Here is a 17,570-nt window from a genome sequence, read left to right as displayed (position 1 = left end):
GTTGAAGTCATTGCAGAAGGCAGTGAAAATGCAATCTTACATGGTTTACTATGAAGGTACATGCTGAGATATGCCCAAAATGTTGAAGGCAGTTCCTGGCTGACCTAGATTGTGGTGGTAAGATTCGAAAGTGTCATAAACCTGGGTGGTGGAAGGTAGGCTTTGGCAGTTACCGTATCTGCGGATGCACCTATGAATTCTAGTAATTGCACAGGTTAAAACAGACTACTGGATATTTAACTGAAGTCCTAGCTCGAGGAAGAGTGCTATGGCCTTCTGAGTGGCTAACAAGGTCTCATCATAAGATCGACCCTTCAGCAGACAATCATCAAGATACAGATATATTATGATTGCTTCTCTGCAGAGATAGGCAAGACTACTGTCAGAACTTTTGAGAACACTCTGGGAGCAGAGGAGAGACTGAATGGGAGTACCCAATATTGTAAATGATCTTGTCCTAATGCAAAATGAAGAAACCTCCTATGGGAAGGATAGATCACTGTATGGAAATAAGTTTCTTGTATATCGAGGGCTGAAAATCCTTTGAAATTTTTAACCTTCAAAATTTGTTCAGGATACTTAGATCTAGGATGGGTCAAAACCCTCCATTGTTTTTTGGGACCGGGAAGTACAGTAACTCCTCGCTTAAAGTTGTGGTTATGTTCCTGAAAAATGCTACTTTAAGCTAAATGATGTTAAGCGAATCCAATTTCCCATAAGAATTAATGGGAATGGGGGGGAGGGGGGTGTTAGATTCCAGGGAAATTTTTTTCACCAGTCAAAAGAGTATAAATGTTAACAAACAATTTAATACTGCACACAGCAATGATGATTGTGAAGCTTGGTTGAGGTGGTAGAGTTGGAGGGTGGGATATTTCCCAGGGAACGCCTTACTGATAAATGATGAACTAGCACTCAGCTGAGCCCTCAAGGGTTAATACATTTTTGTTAATGTAGCCTCACACTCTAAAAGGCAGCAGGAAGGGGAGACACAGTGTGTGTGTGTGTGTGTGTGTGTGTGTGTGTGTGTGTGTGTGTGTGTGTGTGTGTGTGTGTGGTTTTGCACATTGCCCCTTTAATTACACTGATCCCACTCTAAGTACACTGCCTTTTTAAGTAGATCAGCAAGTTGAAACAGCAGTTGCGCCAGCAAGCTCCCCCTGTCGTGTCCCTCCCCTTCACCGCTCTGTGGAGATGGGATAAAGGAGTGAGGGGCAGGAGTGGGGTCGGGAGGGGAACACGTGCAAAGTTTCAGAAAGTTCAATGAATTGTTAGGGGCAGAATAGATCTGGACAAGGAGAAGAAGTCTGGAGATCAATGTGAGAAGGGAGGAACAGGTAGTAGAAACAAAAGTTAAACTGTTTGAGCAGCATATTCTAGAAGTCTTGAAGTCTTTCTCAGTGTAGCCTTCATTGATTTGAGATCTACCATACCATTTTCTCACTATAAGGGAAAACCTACAATGGAAGCAGGCCGTAAAAGAGACCCAGTTTGGGAATATTTTAATGAAGTTGCTCTACCTGTGGGTAAGACAGGTATGTGTACAAAATGCGAACAGTGCAACCAAGAAATGCAAGGCCTGGTTGCCCAAATGAAAACAACGTCATAAGAAGTGTTCCTTCTCAGGAGGAAGCTGCGTTGAAGATGGTGAAAGGAACATGTCTGAACATACAGGATCTTCAGCTTGGTAAACTTTTTTATTTCATACTTTTTTCTTACGGACTGCCTGTCTTCCTTCTGAATGGTTCTTGAATTGTCACGTTTGAGCAAAAAATAGAGTGTTACTCTATGGTACTATCATTTTAGATGCAATTGTGATAAAAAAAATAAATGGCTGAAATAGGCAGATCTTCCTTTTACAATTTCACCTTGAAAGTAGTTCTGAGTGTCAGTGAATGCAATGAGTAATACTAACGGAGCAGTATCGTAATAATTAAATAACTGCATTGACTTATTTTGTTTAGGAGAATCCATCCTCGATATACAGGATTCTGAAGACTATCCACCTTCAAGATCACCATCATTTTCTCTAGTTTCAGAGTTATCTGCCAATGACAATGTTTCATCACATCATGTAGGTCACAGCCACAGTATAGCAAAAAGAAAAAAAAAATCTCCATCAACCAGAAACAACCATAGATAAAAAAGCGGGAGGAACCAAGCTAACTCTCCCACAATACGTGCAATGGAACTCAGTAGTGGACTGTTTCGAGCACTATATCAAGAACTAGCTTAATCCAATGACAATTTGTGAACAAAATAGTGAAAAAATAGATGGCACTGTCACAGCCAAAGCTCTCAACGTTGGGTTGAACACATGCAAAGTCCCCTGAAACCTATTTCTGTAGCCTTGAACACAATGCAGGGAAATAGCGGTTTTATTGCTGACGCTGTTGAAATTTGGAAGGAACCGAGTGAGATCTTAAAAAAGAGATATATGCAATGAGAGTTAAATTACAAGCATTAAAAAAAAAACAAAATGGGACAAGCACTATGTCCAGCTCATTTTCTTGTAAATATTCTCAATACTCGGTACCAGGGTCAAACCTTAACTGCTGAAAAGGAAGAGCTGGCTATGAACAGACATCCAGCAATCATCCCTCCATAATGCCAACTATAATAAACTTCAGAGTTAAGGGTGAATACTTTAAGAAATATATGTTTGCTTATGATATTTTAAAGAAAGTCACACCAGCGAACTGGTGGAAGTCAGTCACTTAAGCACTTGGATTCAGAGACTATTGAAGTGATAATCTCCCTTTTAACAGCAGTAGCTTCTTCTGCCGGTGTCGAAAGAATATTTTTTCCTTTGGACTAATTCATTCCAAATTGAGAAATCGTGTGGGACCTGAAAAAGCAGGAAAGCTTGTTTTTCTTTTCCAGATTATGAACAGGCAAATGAAGTTGAAGACTGACTTAGCTGCAGAAGCCAATATTTAAGTTTCTTGGGTTGACCTGGCTGACATAGTCGATTTAATTTTTTTTTTTAAATATTTCATTTAACTATTTTAGGTAAAAACACATTTTAACAAAAACCAACCTGATTTTAAAAAACTTGAATGTTTAACTAAATTAAAAAATTAATATGCTTGTTTTGTTAAAATATTATGTTTGCTGTTGAAGAAAAAAATCCAGAATACATAACGTTGTTTTAGTTAAATAAAACAATTTAAATGTCTGTCTGGTGATGTTCTCCTCCTAATACAGCATGACAAGGAAATGCTTCAAATAGTAATGATTAACCTGTTGAATTGGAGATAGTTTACCTCCCAATGACTTCATAAATATCTGCTTCAATTACCTTTGGTAAATGAAATAACCAAAACAATCATTCATTTTCTGATATAGCTGTAAAACTAATCTGAAAAGTTTTCTAAATAAATCACTTTAAAGATGTCTATTGTGTACCTTCTAAAAATGAAACCTACATCTATCGCTGAGTTGTGAAGAATATGTATTAAGGTTACAGCAACCAACAAGAATGCACTTTTATGTAGTAATCCATGATTAAATAGAGTCTTCCTGACTAGTGATTTAAATCAAATCCACCCTAACCGATAGCCTGCTGGGTGGCTGCCGCACAGGGAATTTAGGGGAGCGGGGAGCTGATGGTGGGCTGCTGGACCATCCTGGTTACAAGCCCCCACCAGCTAGCGCCAATGGGCTGCTCTTTCCGCAAGCAGCGGACAAAACAGGCGGCTGCCAAACAATGTTATAAGGGAGAATTGCGCAACTTTAAATAAGCATGTTCTCCAATTGATCAGCAATGTGACAACAAAACAACGTTAACCAGGATGACGTTAAGTGAGGAGTTACTGTACCTTAATAGAACCCCTTCCCTCTGTGCTGAACAGAAACTGGTTCTATAGCTCCTATGGTCAGAAGGGAGTCACAGTCCTGTCTTAGCAGGTGCTTGTGAGGACAGTCTCAGAAGAGAGATGGGATGAGGGGATGGGGTAGAGGGAGGAAGGTAAAGTGGATTGAACATTCTGATATTGCGATCTCCAAGCCACACTTGTCCATTGTGATTTGCTCTCACACCTGCTGGAATTGGAAAGGCAGTCCCCAGAGGGACTCAAACACCCAATAGCTCAGAAGACCATATTCAGGTAGGATTAGATCAAATTAAAAATCTTTAACATTTATCCAAACAAAAATACCAACTACTTAATTTCCCACATGCCTACCTCTAAATTCTGACATTCCTGAGCCGAGTTAGTAGGTAAACCAATCCATTTGATTTCCTTCTTCTCCTTAGAGATAATGTTCATAGCCATAAGGACATTTAAGGCATCGTAGACACGTCGTCTAATATTCTTCTGGTCATAAGCCTGCTATAGACACAATGAATTAATCAAAAACATATCAGTGACAAAAAACGTTTGAAAATGTATTACAGTAGATGTATAAACTCAGGTAGTGTCTCAACTGTTTCATTTAGCATTAGGAAAAAAAAAAGTCACATTTTTTCCCCACTCAAGTGGCATGCAACCCAGCAACATACTTACTGATTCATTTGGTGAAATGTGATTATCTGTGGTACTGAACTCTGCAACCAACTCATCTGCCACCTCATTATATGAGGTGGTTCCTTTTCTCTGTACCTTCTCACAAACCTTCATAGAGAAGTGTCGCAAACCCTTGCCATTCTTCTCTCCTTTTTTGTTGCGCTTCCTAGAAAATATGTTTTAAAGGAACCGATCAATATTCCAAAATTTTCTGGTTTGCCAGTTAAACACGTATTGTTCTGAAATATAACCCTTAAAAATTTTCATCAGCAAAGAGGGCATTGTACTCCTAAAACAGGACAATAAAAGTTACTTGCCTGAATCATGGATCTGATTAAATTTACAACTAATTCTTGTTTTTATCTTGAATATGAAACACATCGAGCTAAATTCATCCCTGCTGTAGTTTCAATACCAGAGATGAATTTGGATTACATTTAGAAGATGTCAAATTAGTGGTAAAGAAGTTTCTTCTGAAAAGGAGGAGAGTAATGAAAACACATTCCAATTACACATTAATATCTTCAAGTTGGGGAAAAAAAGAAAGGGCTAAAACTAGAAACCCTGTGAACTAGAGGAGCTAAAATTTATTTTTCTAGAGCATATATAATCTGACATTCAGGAAAGTTAAAATAGTCAAGCATGTGATACTCAAAATCTGATAGTGTATTCAACATTACAGAATAACCAAAATATGGATTTGAATGATCATGGAATACAGCTTTACTATGAATGCTTCAAACCTAGGGTAGATGCTTCCTACAGCACTTTCAGTATTATGGCATAAGCATTTAGAAGAATATGATAGTTAAATTCTCAGCATAAATTTCAAATGAAAAATTGTCTGGGTAACTAAAAAATATTTTGTTACAATAAAATGTAAATATGAAAGTCAGCAAATGAAACAGCTTTCAATTTCTGCATATATGGGTGCTTAAATGCTTCAGAAATACCCCAACTCCATAATCCCCGAATATAAATATTTTAGGCCCCCCCATCCCCAAAAAGAGACACCCCAATAAATGTTAACTTTAAAGCAACTACATTCATCAATGGGTCCTTCAAAACAATCGTGTGCATAATAAACCCCCAAAGTACATTTATGTTAAATCTGGAAGTGAAGCTTTCTTCAGGTTGAGCTATGATCTTATTCTTCTCATTTAAAATGGTCTGCAGAACTATGCTTGTTTGGTTTGAAACAATATATTGCATTTATATTTTATCTGACAGTACAAGAGGATGAAAAATCTCAGTTGATTTTGCTTGTTCTTTTAAGAGCCACTGTCTTAGTGTAAACATGACATCAGAACACTATGTGTCAGTTTGTTTCCTCAGAAATCTGACTTTTGCTACACTGAAGTGAAAAGGTTTTCTTATTTATCTCTCTATTCTAGGTATTAAACAAAAACTTAGAGATCTCTTAAATTAAAACCCTCCTTCATATCAGTGTACCTACAGAGCACATTAATCCAAAAAAGAGAACTTTAGGATAAAATTTCCAAACAATTCTATTAATCCCTTGTAACTTAACAGAATTTTGCTCACCCAGCAGACCAAGGCGAAGAGTCTGCAGTCTGGTTCTGTGATACAAAGTGTGAATTGGGTGTATGTGGACTTCCTACCAGGATAGTATTTGGCGCTGAAGGTCTCTGAGGTGTACCAATAACCTACAGTTAAAACAAAATAATTTGGAATACAGTCAGAAGACTCCCACATTATTCAGATGCATTTCCCCCACTTTTCTGGAGCCATTTCTTTATTTCCACCTATCTCCACAAGATAAATAAAGTACCATCATTCTACCAAAGAAAACCCTAGCAGTTGTACATGGGTTTTGTACATATTGGCCTAGACTACTGTAAATTCAGGTGACAAGTTTTTATTTTTCCTTCCTTTGGTCGACCTCATTTGCTGTCTTGATTTATGATCAAAATTTGGCACCAACCTGACAAAAGTCAAAGCAAGCCTCAACAACTTAACACTAGTAAGTCAGAAAAAATTTAAAAGAGAAAAGGATAAACTAAGCTTATACTAGAAAACAAACAAAAAGGAATTCTAAAGCCAATAACTCCTCTGGTAAGTAGGCATAAAATGTAGTCCCTACTGCAAAGAACCACCACATCATCTCTTCTGATTCTCTCTCCTTCCTGCTACTGCATCAAACACAAAACCAACACAGACAGCTTTGGACTTGGGTAAAAGTTAAAAGTCACTCTTCCACTCCACTTCAGATTAATCAGGTTTACCATGAACAGAGCCAGTTTTCACAGTACATACGGAACACTGTTTTCTCTACATTTGTAGAGCTGGATGATGCAGTAATCCTCATTTCTGCTATAGGATTGTGCTTCACATGTAATCCTGCATAACAATATAACTTTCGAAAGCATATAGTTATGAAGAAAAGCCTCTAAAACAAAATTGATACAGCATAGCCTTCCTGATTTTGCAGAAAAATCTGCCTATTCATCTAAATTGCATCTACCTCCCCAAAAAAGGCATTAAATTGAAACTGAAAACTAAAACCTCAAAACACCCCCTATATTTTCGTGGGTGTCAAATGCCTCAGTATCCTTCTACCCAGCTGCCTCAAGCTTCTTCCCCAGTCCAATTTCAATACATTAGCGTCAATACAAAATTCTATAGCATAATGAAAATTGGAAGTTTAAGAGCAGTTGAAGATTAAACACATTCCAGATTTGAAATTCATATTCAATTCATTATTCAAACACACAATACAGGGAATCCTTTAAAGACTATTAGTTTGTTTCATATTTAATTTAATAAGAACCTCTTGCGTTACTTGAAATTGGACCAGGACTTTCAACATGACACAGAATTAAGTGCTGATAAGATCCAGAAGTCAGATGTTGCCACAGAATTTAGGTCCAGTGTGCCACAGTACAGGGCCCTACCTATACTACTCCTGAGGGAATTCTGTGCCAAAAAAATAAAAATTCTATACACAATATTTTAAAGTCCTGCAAATTTTATTTGTCAATAAATAAATGTGGTGGCTGCCTAGCATGGCAGTGGGGAGCACAGGCCACTGGCTGCATGAAGGTGGGAGATCACCCTGCAGCCCTCAAGCCCTGGGACAGGGGCTCAGCAGCAAGGCTGTACCCAACCCTGACATAGCACAAGGACTGGTCCTGCCCCAGAAACACCCTGGGGTGCTGCCCCTCTGCGCTAGACACACCAGGTGTGGGCAGACAGGCTCAGCCCAGCAGGATTCAAGTATAGAGGGACTTGGTATGGGTGGATCCAGGTGTGGGGTAAGAGTTCTGTGTGGGAAATCTGCGCACGGGCGGCTCAGTGGGAGATCTGGGTGCACAGGATCTCATTAGGAGATTTCAAGGGCAGGGTCAATGTGACTCTTCAGAGGGTCCAGGTGAAGATAGTTGGGGCTCAACAGGGGGATGTGGGTGTATGGGCCTCAGCAGGGTGGTCCATATGAAGGGGAAGTGGGGCTCATCGGGATGAAGGTTTGTTGGGCCTGCTTAACTGGGGAGCCCCAACTGCAGCGGCTGCAGAGGGGATGCTGCAAGCCATACTCCTGCTCTTCCACCCCCCCCATTCCCCTACTCTTTCCCATCCTCTCCTCCTTCCCCACAACCCCATCCTCTCCCCATCCCACCCCCCCTTCTTTCCCCACTGCCTCTCCCCCCCCAAACCCTTTTGCCCTGCCCCACTTTGGGCACTCACTGTTTTACAGAAAACAGGATGGCTGCCAGCATACTGAAGGGGTGCACAACTAGCATTAGGACCAAGAGGCGACATCCAGCTGTGGAGCAGAGCGGCACCCTCTTTCAGCCAGGGAACTCTACGTGTGCAGAAAAGGTGGCGGTGGAGAGAGAAGTGGCACATAACCCCATGCATGTCCTCTTCCCCCCCCCCCCCCCCAGCCTGCCTCTGTTTGGTGGGCAATGCTTCCCCGCGCACTATGCCCATGGGCATCCCCAGCCCCTCCCCCAGCTTGCCTTTACTTCCCCATCACTTTCTGCAGGGAAGCAAAGAAATCTGTGGGGAACACATTTTCTGCATGTGCGCGTTGGCACAGAATTCCCCCAGGAGTAAGCTATCCCTACCCTACAACACTGTTTCTGAATTAAGTTTGAACAAATAGCCACCTAAAGCCATATTTAAGTGGAGTTAGCCTGATGTGACGTTTTGGCAGTACAAGTGTTAATAACTATTGTCACAGAGCTTGAAAGATTTTCCACATCACCTACTGGACAGGACTAAACCTGCTAACCAGATGTCCATATGAACAATCATCAGCGAAAGCCCTGGTGAGAAGCCAAGCCCATTTTCTCTGCAGTCCCTACAAGCTTAGAAGGGGGAAGCTGCTGGGATTCCTACCAGGGTATTGTCCCTATACCTTATACAGGGACTCCATCTCTCATATCAGTTGTGCTCCCTTTCAACTGCTGGAAAGCACTGAATTCTCTTCTCCCACCCCCCCTTACTTTCCCCACATACTCCAGAATTTTCTAACTAATGTGGAAGGTCACCTTTTCTTCACGCCCCTGGACCCCCTACCCACAATCCTGCTAGCTGTTGCTGAGAGAAGAAGAGGCATAAAAGGGTCGCATGTCAGCTAATAGAACTTCCCTCCTCAAACAGCCCCAGAACTTCTGATGTAGTTCATAGCTTCCTCAGGCAATGTCGGCAGCAGCAGCAGGGATAATGGAAGAGTCTGAAAGTTCAAAAGCTTTATCTACACCGGGAAAGTGAGTAGGGTTTAATCCCCTAAGCACTAAACTGCCCAGTTTTCACACTCTTGGGTCTTGCAACATTCCCGTTTCATTAGTTCTCCAGGCACCATAGATTCTTCCTTCATAGTTGATACCTGATATTCTAGTGTAAAAGACAGCCTTTTAAAGAAGGTGTAGGCTGCCTTTGAACATCGAAGGAAGGCACAAGCCCTTTAATTTTGATTTCAGAGTAGCAGCCGTGTTAGTCTGTATTCGCAAAAAGAAAAGGAGGACTTGTGGCACCTTAGAGACTAACAAATTTATTGTAGCTCACGAAAGCTTATGCTCTAATAAATTTGTTAGTCTCTAAGGTGCCACAAGTACTCCTTTTCTTTTTAATTTTGATTGTTACATATAAAAGTATTTTCTGACTTGTTCTAGATCAGAGATTCATTTTGAGTACTATTAAATATTCACAAGGTCTGTAGCACTCCTTTTATGTGCCACAGTACTCTTTCACTAAGCAAAATCATCCTGTTAAGACTCCATATTACGTCTGTTAGGTCACTCCATCTGAATGACTATAACCTAAGTGTAAATACATTTTTTAAAATACAGCCATGTTTGATGCCTGTTTGGCCGCTTGTATCTATTTCAGAGAAAATATTTCATGTGTTACAGAGAAGAAAATGGGGGTCAAAACCAAAAATATATACATTTTTTCCGATTCAGAGGTATTTAGAGTTTTTTTCAGGGTAGATAAAAATCAACTATTTAAAATAAAATCAGATTGTTTTCATAAAACGCTTTTTTGAGGGAAAAAAACACCTATCTAAAGATACTTGTAATTAAGATACATTAGCTCAAAATATCTCATCATGGAATAGGGATTATATATTCTAATTCTATAGTATGAGCCGATATATTCATGTAATATATGAGGAAAGTGTGTAAATGTGTAAATGAGTTCCAATAGTTCATGGATTAGGGACCCAATTTATGGGGTTCCAGGGGTTTCTGTACAGAAATATTAACCTAAATAAACTATCTACCCAAGGGGACTCAGTGCTCAGTCTAGAAGATATCAAAGAAGCTTAATTTTACAGTTCTCAAACTGCGGATTTGTGTCTCCAGAGATAACCTCCTTGTTAACAGCAAAAATGTTTTAAAATAAATGTATAAATTAATATATAGAGGTGAGAAACAACAGACCTCAACCCTGTTGTCCTTCTTCAAATTTGTGTACAGAGAGTCAATCCCTTACCTCTCTCTAAAAGTGCAAAGTTTCAAAAAGTTCAATGAACAGAAGATTGTTGGGGCAGAATAGACCTGGACAAGGAGAAGTCTGGAGATCAATGTGAGAAGGGAGGGACAGGCAGTAGAAACAAAAGTGAAACTGTTTGAGCAGCATATTCCAGAAGTCTTGACATCTTTCTCAGTGTAGCCTTCATTGATTTGAGATCTACCATACCATTCTCTCACTACAAGGGAAAACCTACAATGGGAGCAGGCCGTAAGAGAGACCCAGTTTGGGAATATTTTAATGAAGTTGCTCTACCTGTGGGTAAGACAAGTATGTGTACAAAATGCAAACAGTGCAACCAAGAAATGCAAGGCCTGGTTGCCCAAATGAAACAACATTATGAGAAGCGTCCCTTCTCAGGAGGAAGCTGTGTTGAAGATGATGAAAGGAACATGTCTGAACATGCAGGATCTTCAGCTTGGTAAACTTTTTTATTTCATACTTTTTTTTCTTAAGGACTGCCTGTTTTGCTTCTGAATTATTCTTGAATTGTCACATTTGAGCAAAAAAATAGAGGCAGGGCCTGGCTGACCAAATGAAACAACATCCTGAGAAGCTGTGCTGAAGATGATGAAAGGAGTTGGCTACGACATAGACATCCAGCAATCATCCCTCCATAATGCCAACTATAATAAACTTCAGAGCTAAGGGTGAACAATTCAAGAAATATATGTTTGCCGATGATATTTTAAAGAAAGTCACACCAGTGAACTGGTGGAAGTCACCTAAGCACTTGGATTCAGAGGCTGTTGAAGTGATAATCTCCCTCTTAACGGCAGTAGTTTCTTCTGCCAGCGTAGAAAAAAATATCTTCTTCCTTTGGACTAATTCATTCCAAATTGAGAAATCATTTGGGACCTGAAAAAAGCAGGAAAGCTTGTTTTTCTTTTCCAGATTATGTATAAACAGGAATGCGACGGTGAAGACGACTGATTTAACTGAAGAAGCCAATATTTTAAGTTTTTCATGTTGACCTGGCTGATACAGTCAATTTAATTTGTTGGTTTTTTTTTTTTTTTAAATATTTTATTTAAACTATTTTAGGTTAAAACAAATTTTAACAAAAAACTAATCCAATTTTAAAAACTTGAATGTTTAAATTCAAAAATTCATATGCTTTTTTTGTTGAAATATTGTATGTTTGCTGTTGAATACATAATGATGTTGTTTTAGATAAATAAAACAATGTAAATGTCTCTCTGGTGTTCTCCTCCTCCTAATACAGCATGGCAAGCAAAACCTCCAAATATTAATGATTAACCTGTTGAATTGGAGATAGTTCACCTCCCAGTGACTTCATAAATATCTGCTTCAATTATCTTTGGTAAATGAAATAACCAAAACAATCATTCATTCATTTTCTGATATAGTTGTAAAACTAATCTGAAAAGTTTTCTAAATAAATCACTTAAAAAATGTCTAGTATGTACCTTCTAAAAATGAAACCTACATCTCTGAGTTGTGAAGAATATGTATTAAGGTTATAACAACCATCAAGAATGCACTTTTATATAGAAATTCGTGATTCAATAGTCTTCCCGACTAGTGATTTAAATCATATCCACGCTGTGACGTTATGATTATGCTTTGATAACAAAAACAAAATGGAGTCCAGTGGCACCTTAAAGACTAACAGATTTATTTGAGCATAAGCTTTCATGGGTAAAAAACCACTTCTTCAGATGTTTTTTATCCACGAAAGCTTATGCTCAAATAAATCTGTTCGTCTTTAAGGTGCCACTGGACTCCATTTTGTTTTTGTGGATACAAACTAACCCGACTATCTCCTGCTTTGATAACAATACTCCTAAAAGTAGTTTCATCACTGGGTTACTGAATTAAGCTTAATACAGCTAATGTAAGTGCTGCAGAATTTTTAATTTTCTTGTCTGAAAACCTAAAGGATAAAATGCCCCGTACAAAGGACCAATTTTACTCAGTCATTACCACATATGACTACACTGTGACATCAAATCAATAGCTGATTTAATTCATAACAGGAACTGCAATGCAATAAAACAGTCTGCAGTCATACAAACATTTCGTTAGGTCGTAGTCCACAATCTCAGTGAGGTTTCAGAGTAGCAGCCGTGTTAGTCTGTATTCGCAAAAAGAAAAGGAGTACCCGTGAATTTGTTAGTCTCTAAGGTGCCACGGGAACTCCTTTTCTTTTTGCGAATCTCAGTGAGGACTCTTGAGAACTGTCTGAAGCTGAACTGTCTTAGGATTGGTGTACACAAAGACTTTGTACCTATATAACTATTTCAGTTTAAAAAAAAAATCATACCCCTAACTGAAATAGTTATACAAATGCAACTTCTGTGAATTACCACATCCCTATCGTGGATGCAGTCAAATCAGTTTAACCTATTAGCTATATTGGTATAACTGTACCGTCTAAACTGGGGAGTGAGGTGACTGTTGAACTGTCTTAGCTACAGAAATATAAAGTGCAGTGTGTGCATGCAAAACTCTGTAGCTTTTTGAATTCTCTCAGCAATACCACCACCTCTTGCTCAGTTCCCCTCCCCACCAATTCTCTTAGCTCTGTTTGTATACTGAAAATCAATCCATATTAAACCATGCGCGCACGCACACACAAATTCAAATGTGTTTATACCATGGTACCTATTTTCTCTTTTACAAAACGAAATGCTTATGAAAGGTGCTATGTTGAAATCCTGTTTTTCCCCCAGAGAACAGTACAGTAAAGGCAGCAGTTGAGCCCTCAGTGTCTTGCAAATGTAACAACCTGGACCACTTTTACAGTGAGAATACAATTCAGTTTTTATGCAAATTAAAATCTTTGGCAAAAGTTACTCTGCAGAGAAGCTAACTATAACACCTCTCCCTAGATAACAGACTAAATATATCAGTTCATGTCATATGGCTCACCAAGTGGTTTTGTTTGCTATTGCAATAATATGGATTGCACTTGGAACTTGCATTGTAGAGACAATCATTTTATCTGATCACTGGCTCCCTAAGTTATCCAGTCTATACACATTTTGCTTTTTTTAAAATTACAATACACTTTTCAGCAGAAATGTCTGAAATAACTATTTTTTAAAATATGGACAAAAAATCCTATAAAATCCCATTGATTTTCCAATTTTGATCTCAACAACATATTTGCAAATGGGCTTTTGGATAAAGTTTCAGGTTGGTGTGTTTTGAAAGCGTCATGGATTTATCACAGAAAGATTGACAGGCAATAGAGGAATTTGAATATTCAGTAGTCTGAAGTATTGAGGGTTGATGTAGTTTTTGTCAATAACTTTCACAATTAGCCGAACACATGCTCCCTCTCCCTACAAAAACAACTAATGTTCCGAGTACAATTTAAAGTCATACTAAGCAGCCTTTATTATACAGAAAAGTGACACGGTACATTCTACATAGAACTAGTAACAACTGATGCTTTATATGATGCATTTACACTGAACCACAGTTAGATTCATATGTACAATTAAAGGTAAAAAAAATTTTAAGTCTCCTTACCACTTGCTGTGCAATGTTGACATTAGACTGTCCAAACGTTTTTGGCAGGAGCTGTTTTCCAAGTGTATTTACTGTAGAAGGATGAACAGCCACTAATGAGACAACCCCTAAAACAAATACAAATACAAATTTTCAGGTCAGCTTTGTTTCTTTTAGTAAATGTAAATTCATATTAATATCAAAGCACATAAAATTCAGTGAAAACTAGTTTTCAATAGGCATCTACACAAACATCAAAAACAAATTTCTGAAGATGTGTATGAAAACACCCTACATATGGAAGTATATACTAGTATATTAGTGTAATAAGTTTTTGCTTCCTTCAAACAAAACACAAAATTAAGATTCCCAGTATGCCCTCCCAATCTTTCTCTGCTGTGGATAATTGATGCTCCATGATACATTAAATCTTCCAAGCTTTTTTTTTTTTTAAAAAAAAAAAAACAAACAAACAAATACCCCAAAACCCACTCTCTCCGAGCCTCACAATGCAGTACCAACAGGTGGAGTTGTTCATAGAACTGACTGCCTCCCAACACTGCAGTGTCTCACCTCTGCTCAGCGAAGCAAAACGTTCTTCTAAGACTCTCTCCAGGCAGAGACTTTCCCATTTTTCTCTATCCTTGATATGTCCCTTTCTCCCCCTCCCCAGCAGGGAGGGAATTTTTGAGAATAGGAGCCCGAACCCACCGATTACAACAACATCCAGACTGCCTAAGTCCACTGCCTACTGCAGAACCCCAGGCCCCGCAGGAAATTGGTATTTGAAGAGAAAAAGCTGAGCAGTGTAGCAGGCCCAGCTAAAATTAAAGGGGCTCCTTCCTGCTCAGCTGTGCAATGTTGTAGTGCCTTCCCCACTCAACAGCAAGGTAGTAGCCAAGCCATTAGCTATTTAGGGCAGAAATTCAGCAGCAGAAACTGGCTTTGCATAATCTCCAAGCCATATATTCCTAACTATTCTGTGCTTCAGGCCAAGGTGAAACATTGAAGTCAGTTGTTGCTGCAACAGCAACAACATGGCAGGCAATCCTTCAAGCACTTAAAGCTGTAATTTAGTGGATACCTGGCATTTTGGAAGCAACAAGCCAGAGGTCCTTGGGGTTTTTTTTCCCCAGCTGACTGGGGTGAAATATGGTGTCCTTGTCTTCCAGAGTTTAAGTCAGAAACACAAGAAAAACCAAACAAAAACAAAAATCTATCGGGCAGGACACTCTCCTCATCCCAACCCTTTCAGGCCATATGTATGTTACAGGGACTATATACATATAGTGGCAAAGCTACAGTGCTGTAGCTATGCTGGAATAACCCTATTACATAAATGCAGCCTACAGCAAAAGAAGGGGTTTTTTTGGTCACTGTAGGAAACAGGGATTTGGAGCAATCACATTTTTGAATTGCTCCGCTCTGGCGCCAATAATGACTGCTCCACTGACTCTGCTCCATGACCAACTCAAATTAATTTTTAATTATATAAAAAAGTGCATACAGTAATTTTGAAAAAAAAATTTATTCAGACTTTTAAAACAATTAAATATCAACAATGATACAAACTAGAATCCTTCGTAATTCAGACTGTAAAAAATTATTGCAGCAATCAAGTAGTCTTTCACAGCCTGCTGCAAATCATTTAAAATTAACTTTAAAGCCGAAAACAGTCGCTCTACACTAGCTTGAGTTGTTGGCATGCTCGAAGCAATTCTACAGGCAGCCTGAATGCGGTGTGGGTAGCTGAGAATGGCCTCAAAAATAGACAACTTTTAGCCTACCAATAGGCTCCGTCGCCTCACAATCTTCCTATCCGATGAAGTGAGCTGTAGCTCACGAAAGCTTATGCTCAAATAAATTTGTTAGTCTAAGGTGCCACAAAGTACTCCTTTTCTTTTTGCGAATACAGACTAACACGGCTGCTACTCTGAAACCAATCTTCCCACAAAAGTTTCTCTCGAATAATGCTTCATTACAATTATGAATCACAGAAACTCGCCGGGGTCTTTCTTGTTTATCCAATTCCTTTCCGAAGAATTGATGCTTGAATTACCTCCATTTCCCTGTGATGGTTGAAGACGTCTCAGGGATGGACACTCAAACAAGTTCAGAGTGGAGACGGAAGTTTGAGAACAGCCTGCTAGTTCTGAAGGATGTAAATCTTCCGAAACCGTAAATTCAATTGCTGATGACTCCTTTTGTTGCGTTTCATTTTCTTCAACCTCTTTCGCGGATTTCAAATGTAGCAATAGATTTTTTTTTTTTTTTTCTACTCGAGCAATATCAAGGAGCCTTTCCTTTGCCTTTCGTATTTCCCTTGCGGTAAGAAGAATCCGATACCGTGGGTCAAACAAACTCCAGCAAGGAAATGAATATTGTTGAACAGCTTCTCTTCACGTTTCTGCATGGAAGCTAGAATTCCTTGTGCAATTTGTCCACCATTTTCTTGCAAGAATGTTGACAGTTTTCACCATTCCTTCATTAAAACTCCTGGGGTTACATCAACAACTTGAAAATTCACAGTTGTTTGATTTGGCTTTGCCAAGAGGTCTCACAAGTTCTTCACTTTGTCCCATTCAGCTTTTGTTAACTTGAGTTCTCTTGTTCCAGCAGCAGCCACTTGTTCACAGTACGATTGAAAAATGAGAAGCCGATCAATCATCGCAAATGAACCCCAGCGAATCACAGTATCCAATGATTGAGTTACCCCATATAGATCAAGCAGAACACTTCAAATACTTGGGGTTCATAGTTTGACAACGACTCGAATTTTTGCCAGAAATTTCTTCGCATGTTCTTTGTTCAGATTGCCAACTGAAGAGTGTGAATACTACACCTCATCAGTTGGACTTTTGAGTTGTCCTCATGAAGCCATCGTGGAAGTATAAGGCTAGGGTCATTAACCCATTGCGCAGCAGCATCCATGTTGAGTTGGATTTCATCCATTCCTTTAATTCCTTCATCAGGCAAAATACCTTCAGTGCTGTCCACATCCCCGTTCTCAAAAGTTAGAAATGGTTTCATTGCCCGCACTGAAATTTTTGACGGCATACGTCATGTTTGCTGCATTGTCAATGCAGATGCTCAGCACTTGCATTTCACTGATCCCAAATTTTTCAAATTTTTCTAAAATAGCTTTTACTTGACTTTTCACATACAAAGTCAAACTTCATTGTCTATTATGTCCAAGGTTTTTACCACACAGTTTTATCTTTTCTTTCTTCGTAGTACTGAGCATTGATTACAAAGAAATTTCTGTTTCCACGGGTTGCCGCATCCATTTTCAGGTAGCACAATTTTTGTTCCAAAGCTTTCTTGACCTCTTCACGAAGGTTCAGCTGTGCTGACAACTAAATGACGAACTGCATCATGCCCCATCGAAACGCCAAGCTGCCGGCCAATTTCATCTCCAATTTTTTGGAATCCTTTGTTCTTCAGTCTGAAGGTAGTGAGCAGTGTTGAACTCAAGCAAACTCAAGCATGGTTGACTTGAGGGAGGCTTCTCTGCTCCTTGAAGTCTTTGAACCATGATTTAAGGACTTCAATAGCTCAGACATGGGTGAGGTTTTTCATAGG

General features: G+C 39.1%; 1 protein-coding gene across 13 annotated transcripts in view; it reads right to left on the bottom strand.

The window, feature by feature from the left end:
* Nucleotides 1–17,570, bottom strand: part of TFDP1 (transcription factor Dp-1) — a 106,147-nt gene that overhangs the window by 37,676 nt on the left and 50,901 nt on the right. For 8 of the 13 annotated variants that reach the window (XM_043506876.1, XM_038416431.2, XM_043507108.1 and 5 more), the window contains exons 4-7: nt 14,010–14,116; nt 6,054–6,175; nt 4,509–4,674; nt 4,188–4,334 (exon numbers count right to left, since the gene is read on the bottom strand). In XM_043506876.1, coding sequence (XP_043362811.1) covers nt 4,188–4,334; nt 4,509–4,674; nt 6,054–6,175; nt 14,010–14,116 — 542 coding nt within the window. The remainder of the gene's footprint in view (nt 1–4,187; nt 4,335–4,508; nt 4,675–6,053; nt 6,176–14,009; nt 14,117–17,570) is intronic. The other 5 variants (XM_043506973.1, XM_038416457.2, XM_043507015.1 and 2 more) reach the window with 1 other exon arrangement.

Source organism: Dermochelys coriacea, chromosome 1, assembly GCF_009764565.3.
Source record: "Dermochelys coriacea isolate rDerCor1 chromosome 1, rDerCor1.pri.v4, whole genome shotgun sequence".
Classification (NCBI taxonomy): Eukaryota; Metazoa; Chordata; order Testudines; family Dermochelyidae; genus Dermochelys; species Dermochelys coriacea.
The sequence above is the reverse complement of the archived record's forward strand: the minus strand, read 5'-3'. Positions and strand labels throughout refer to the sequence as shown.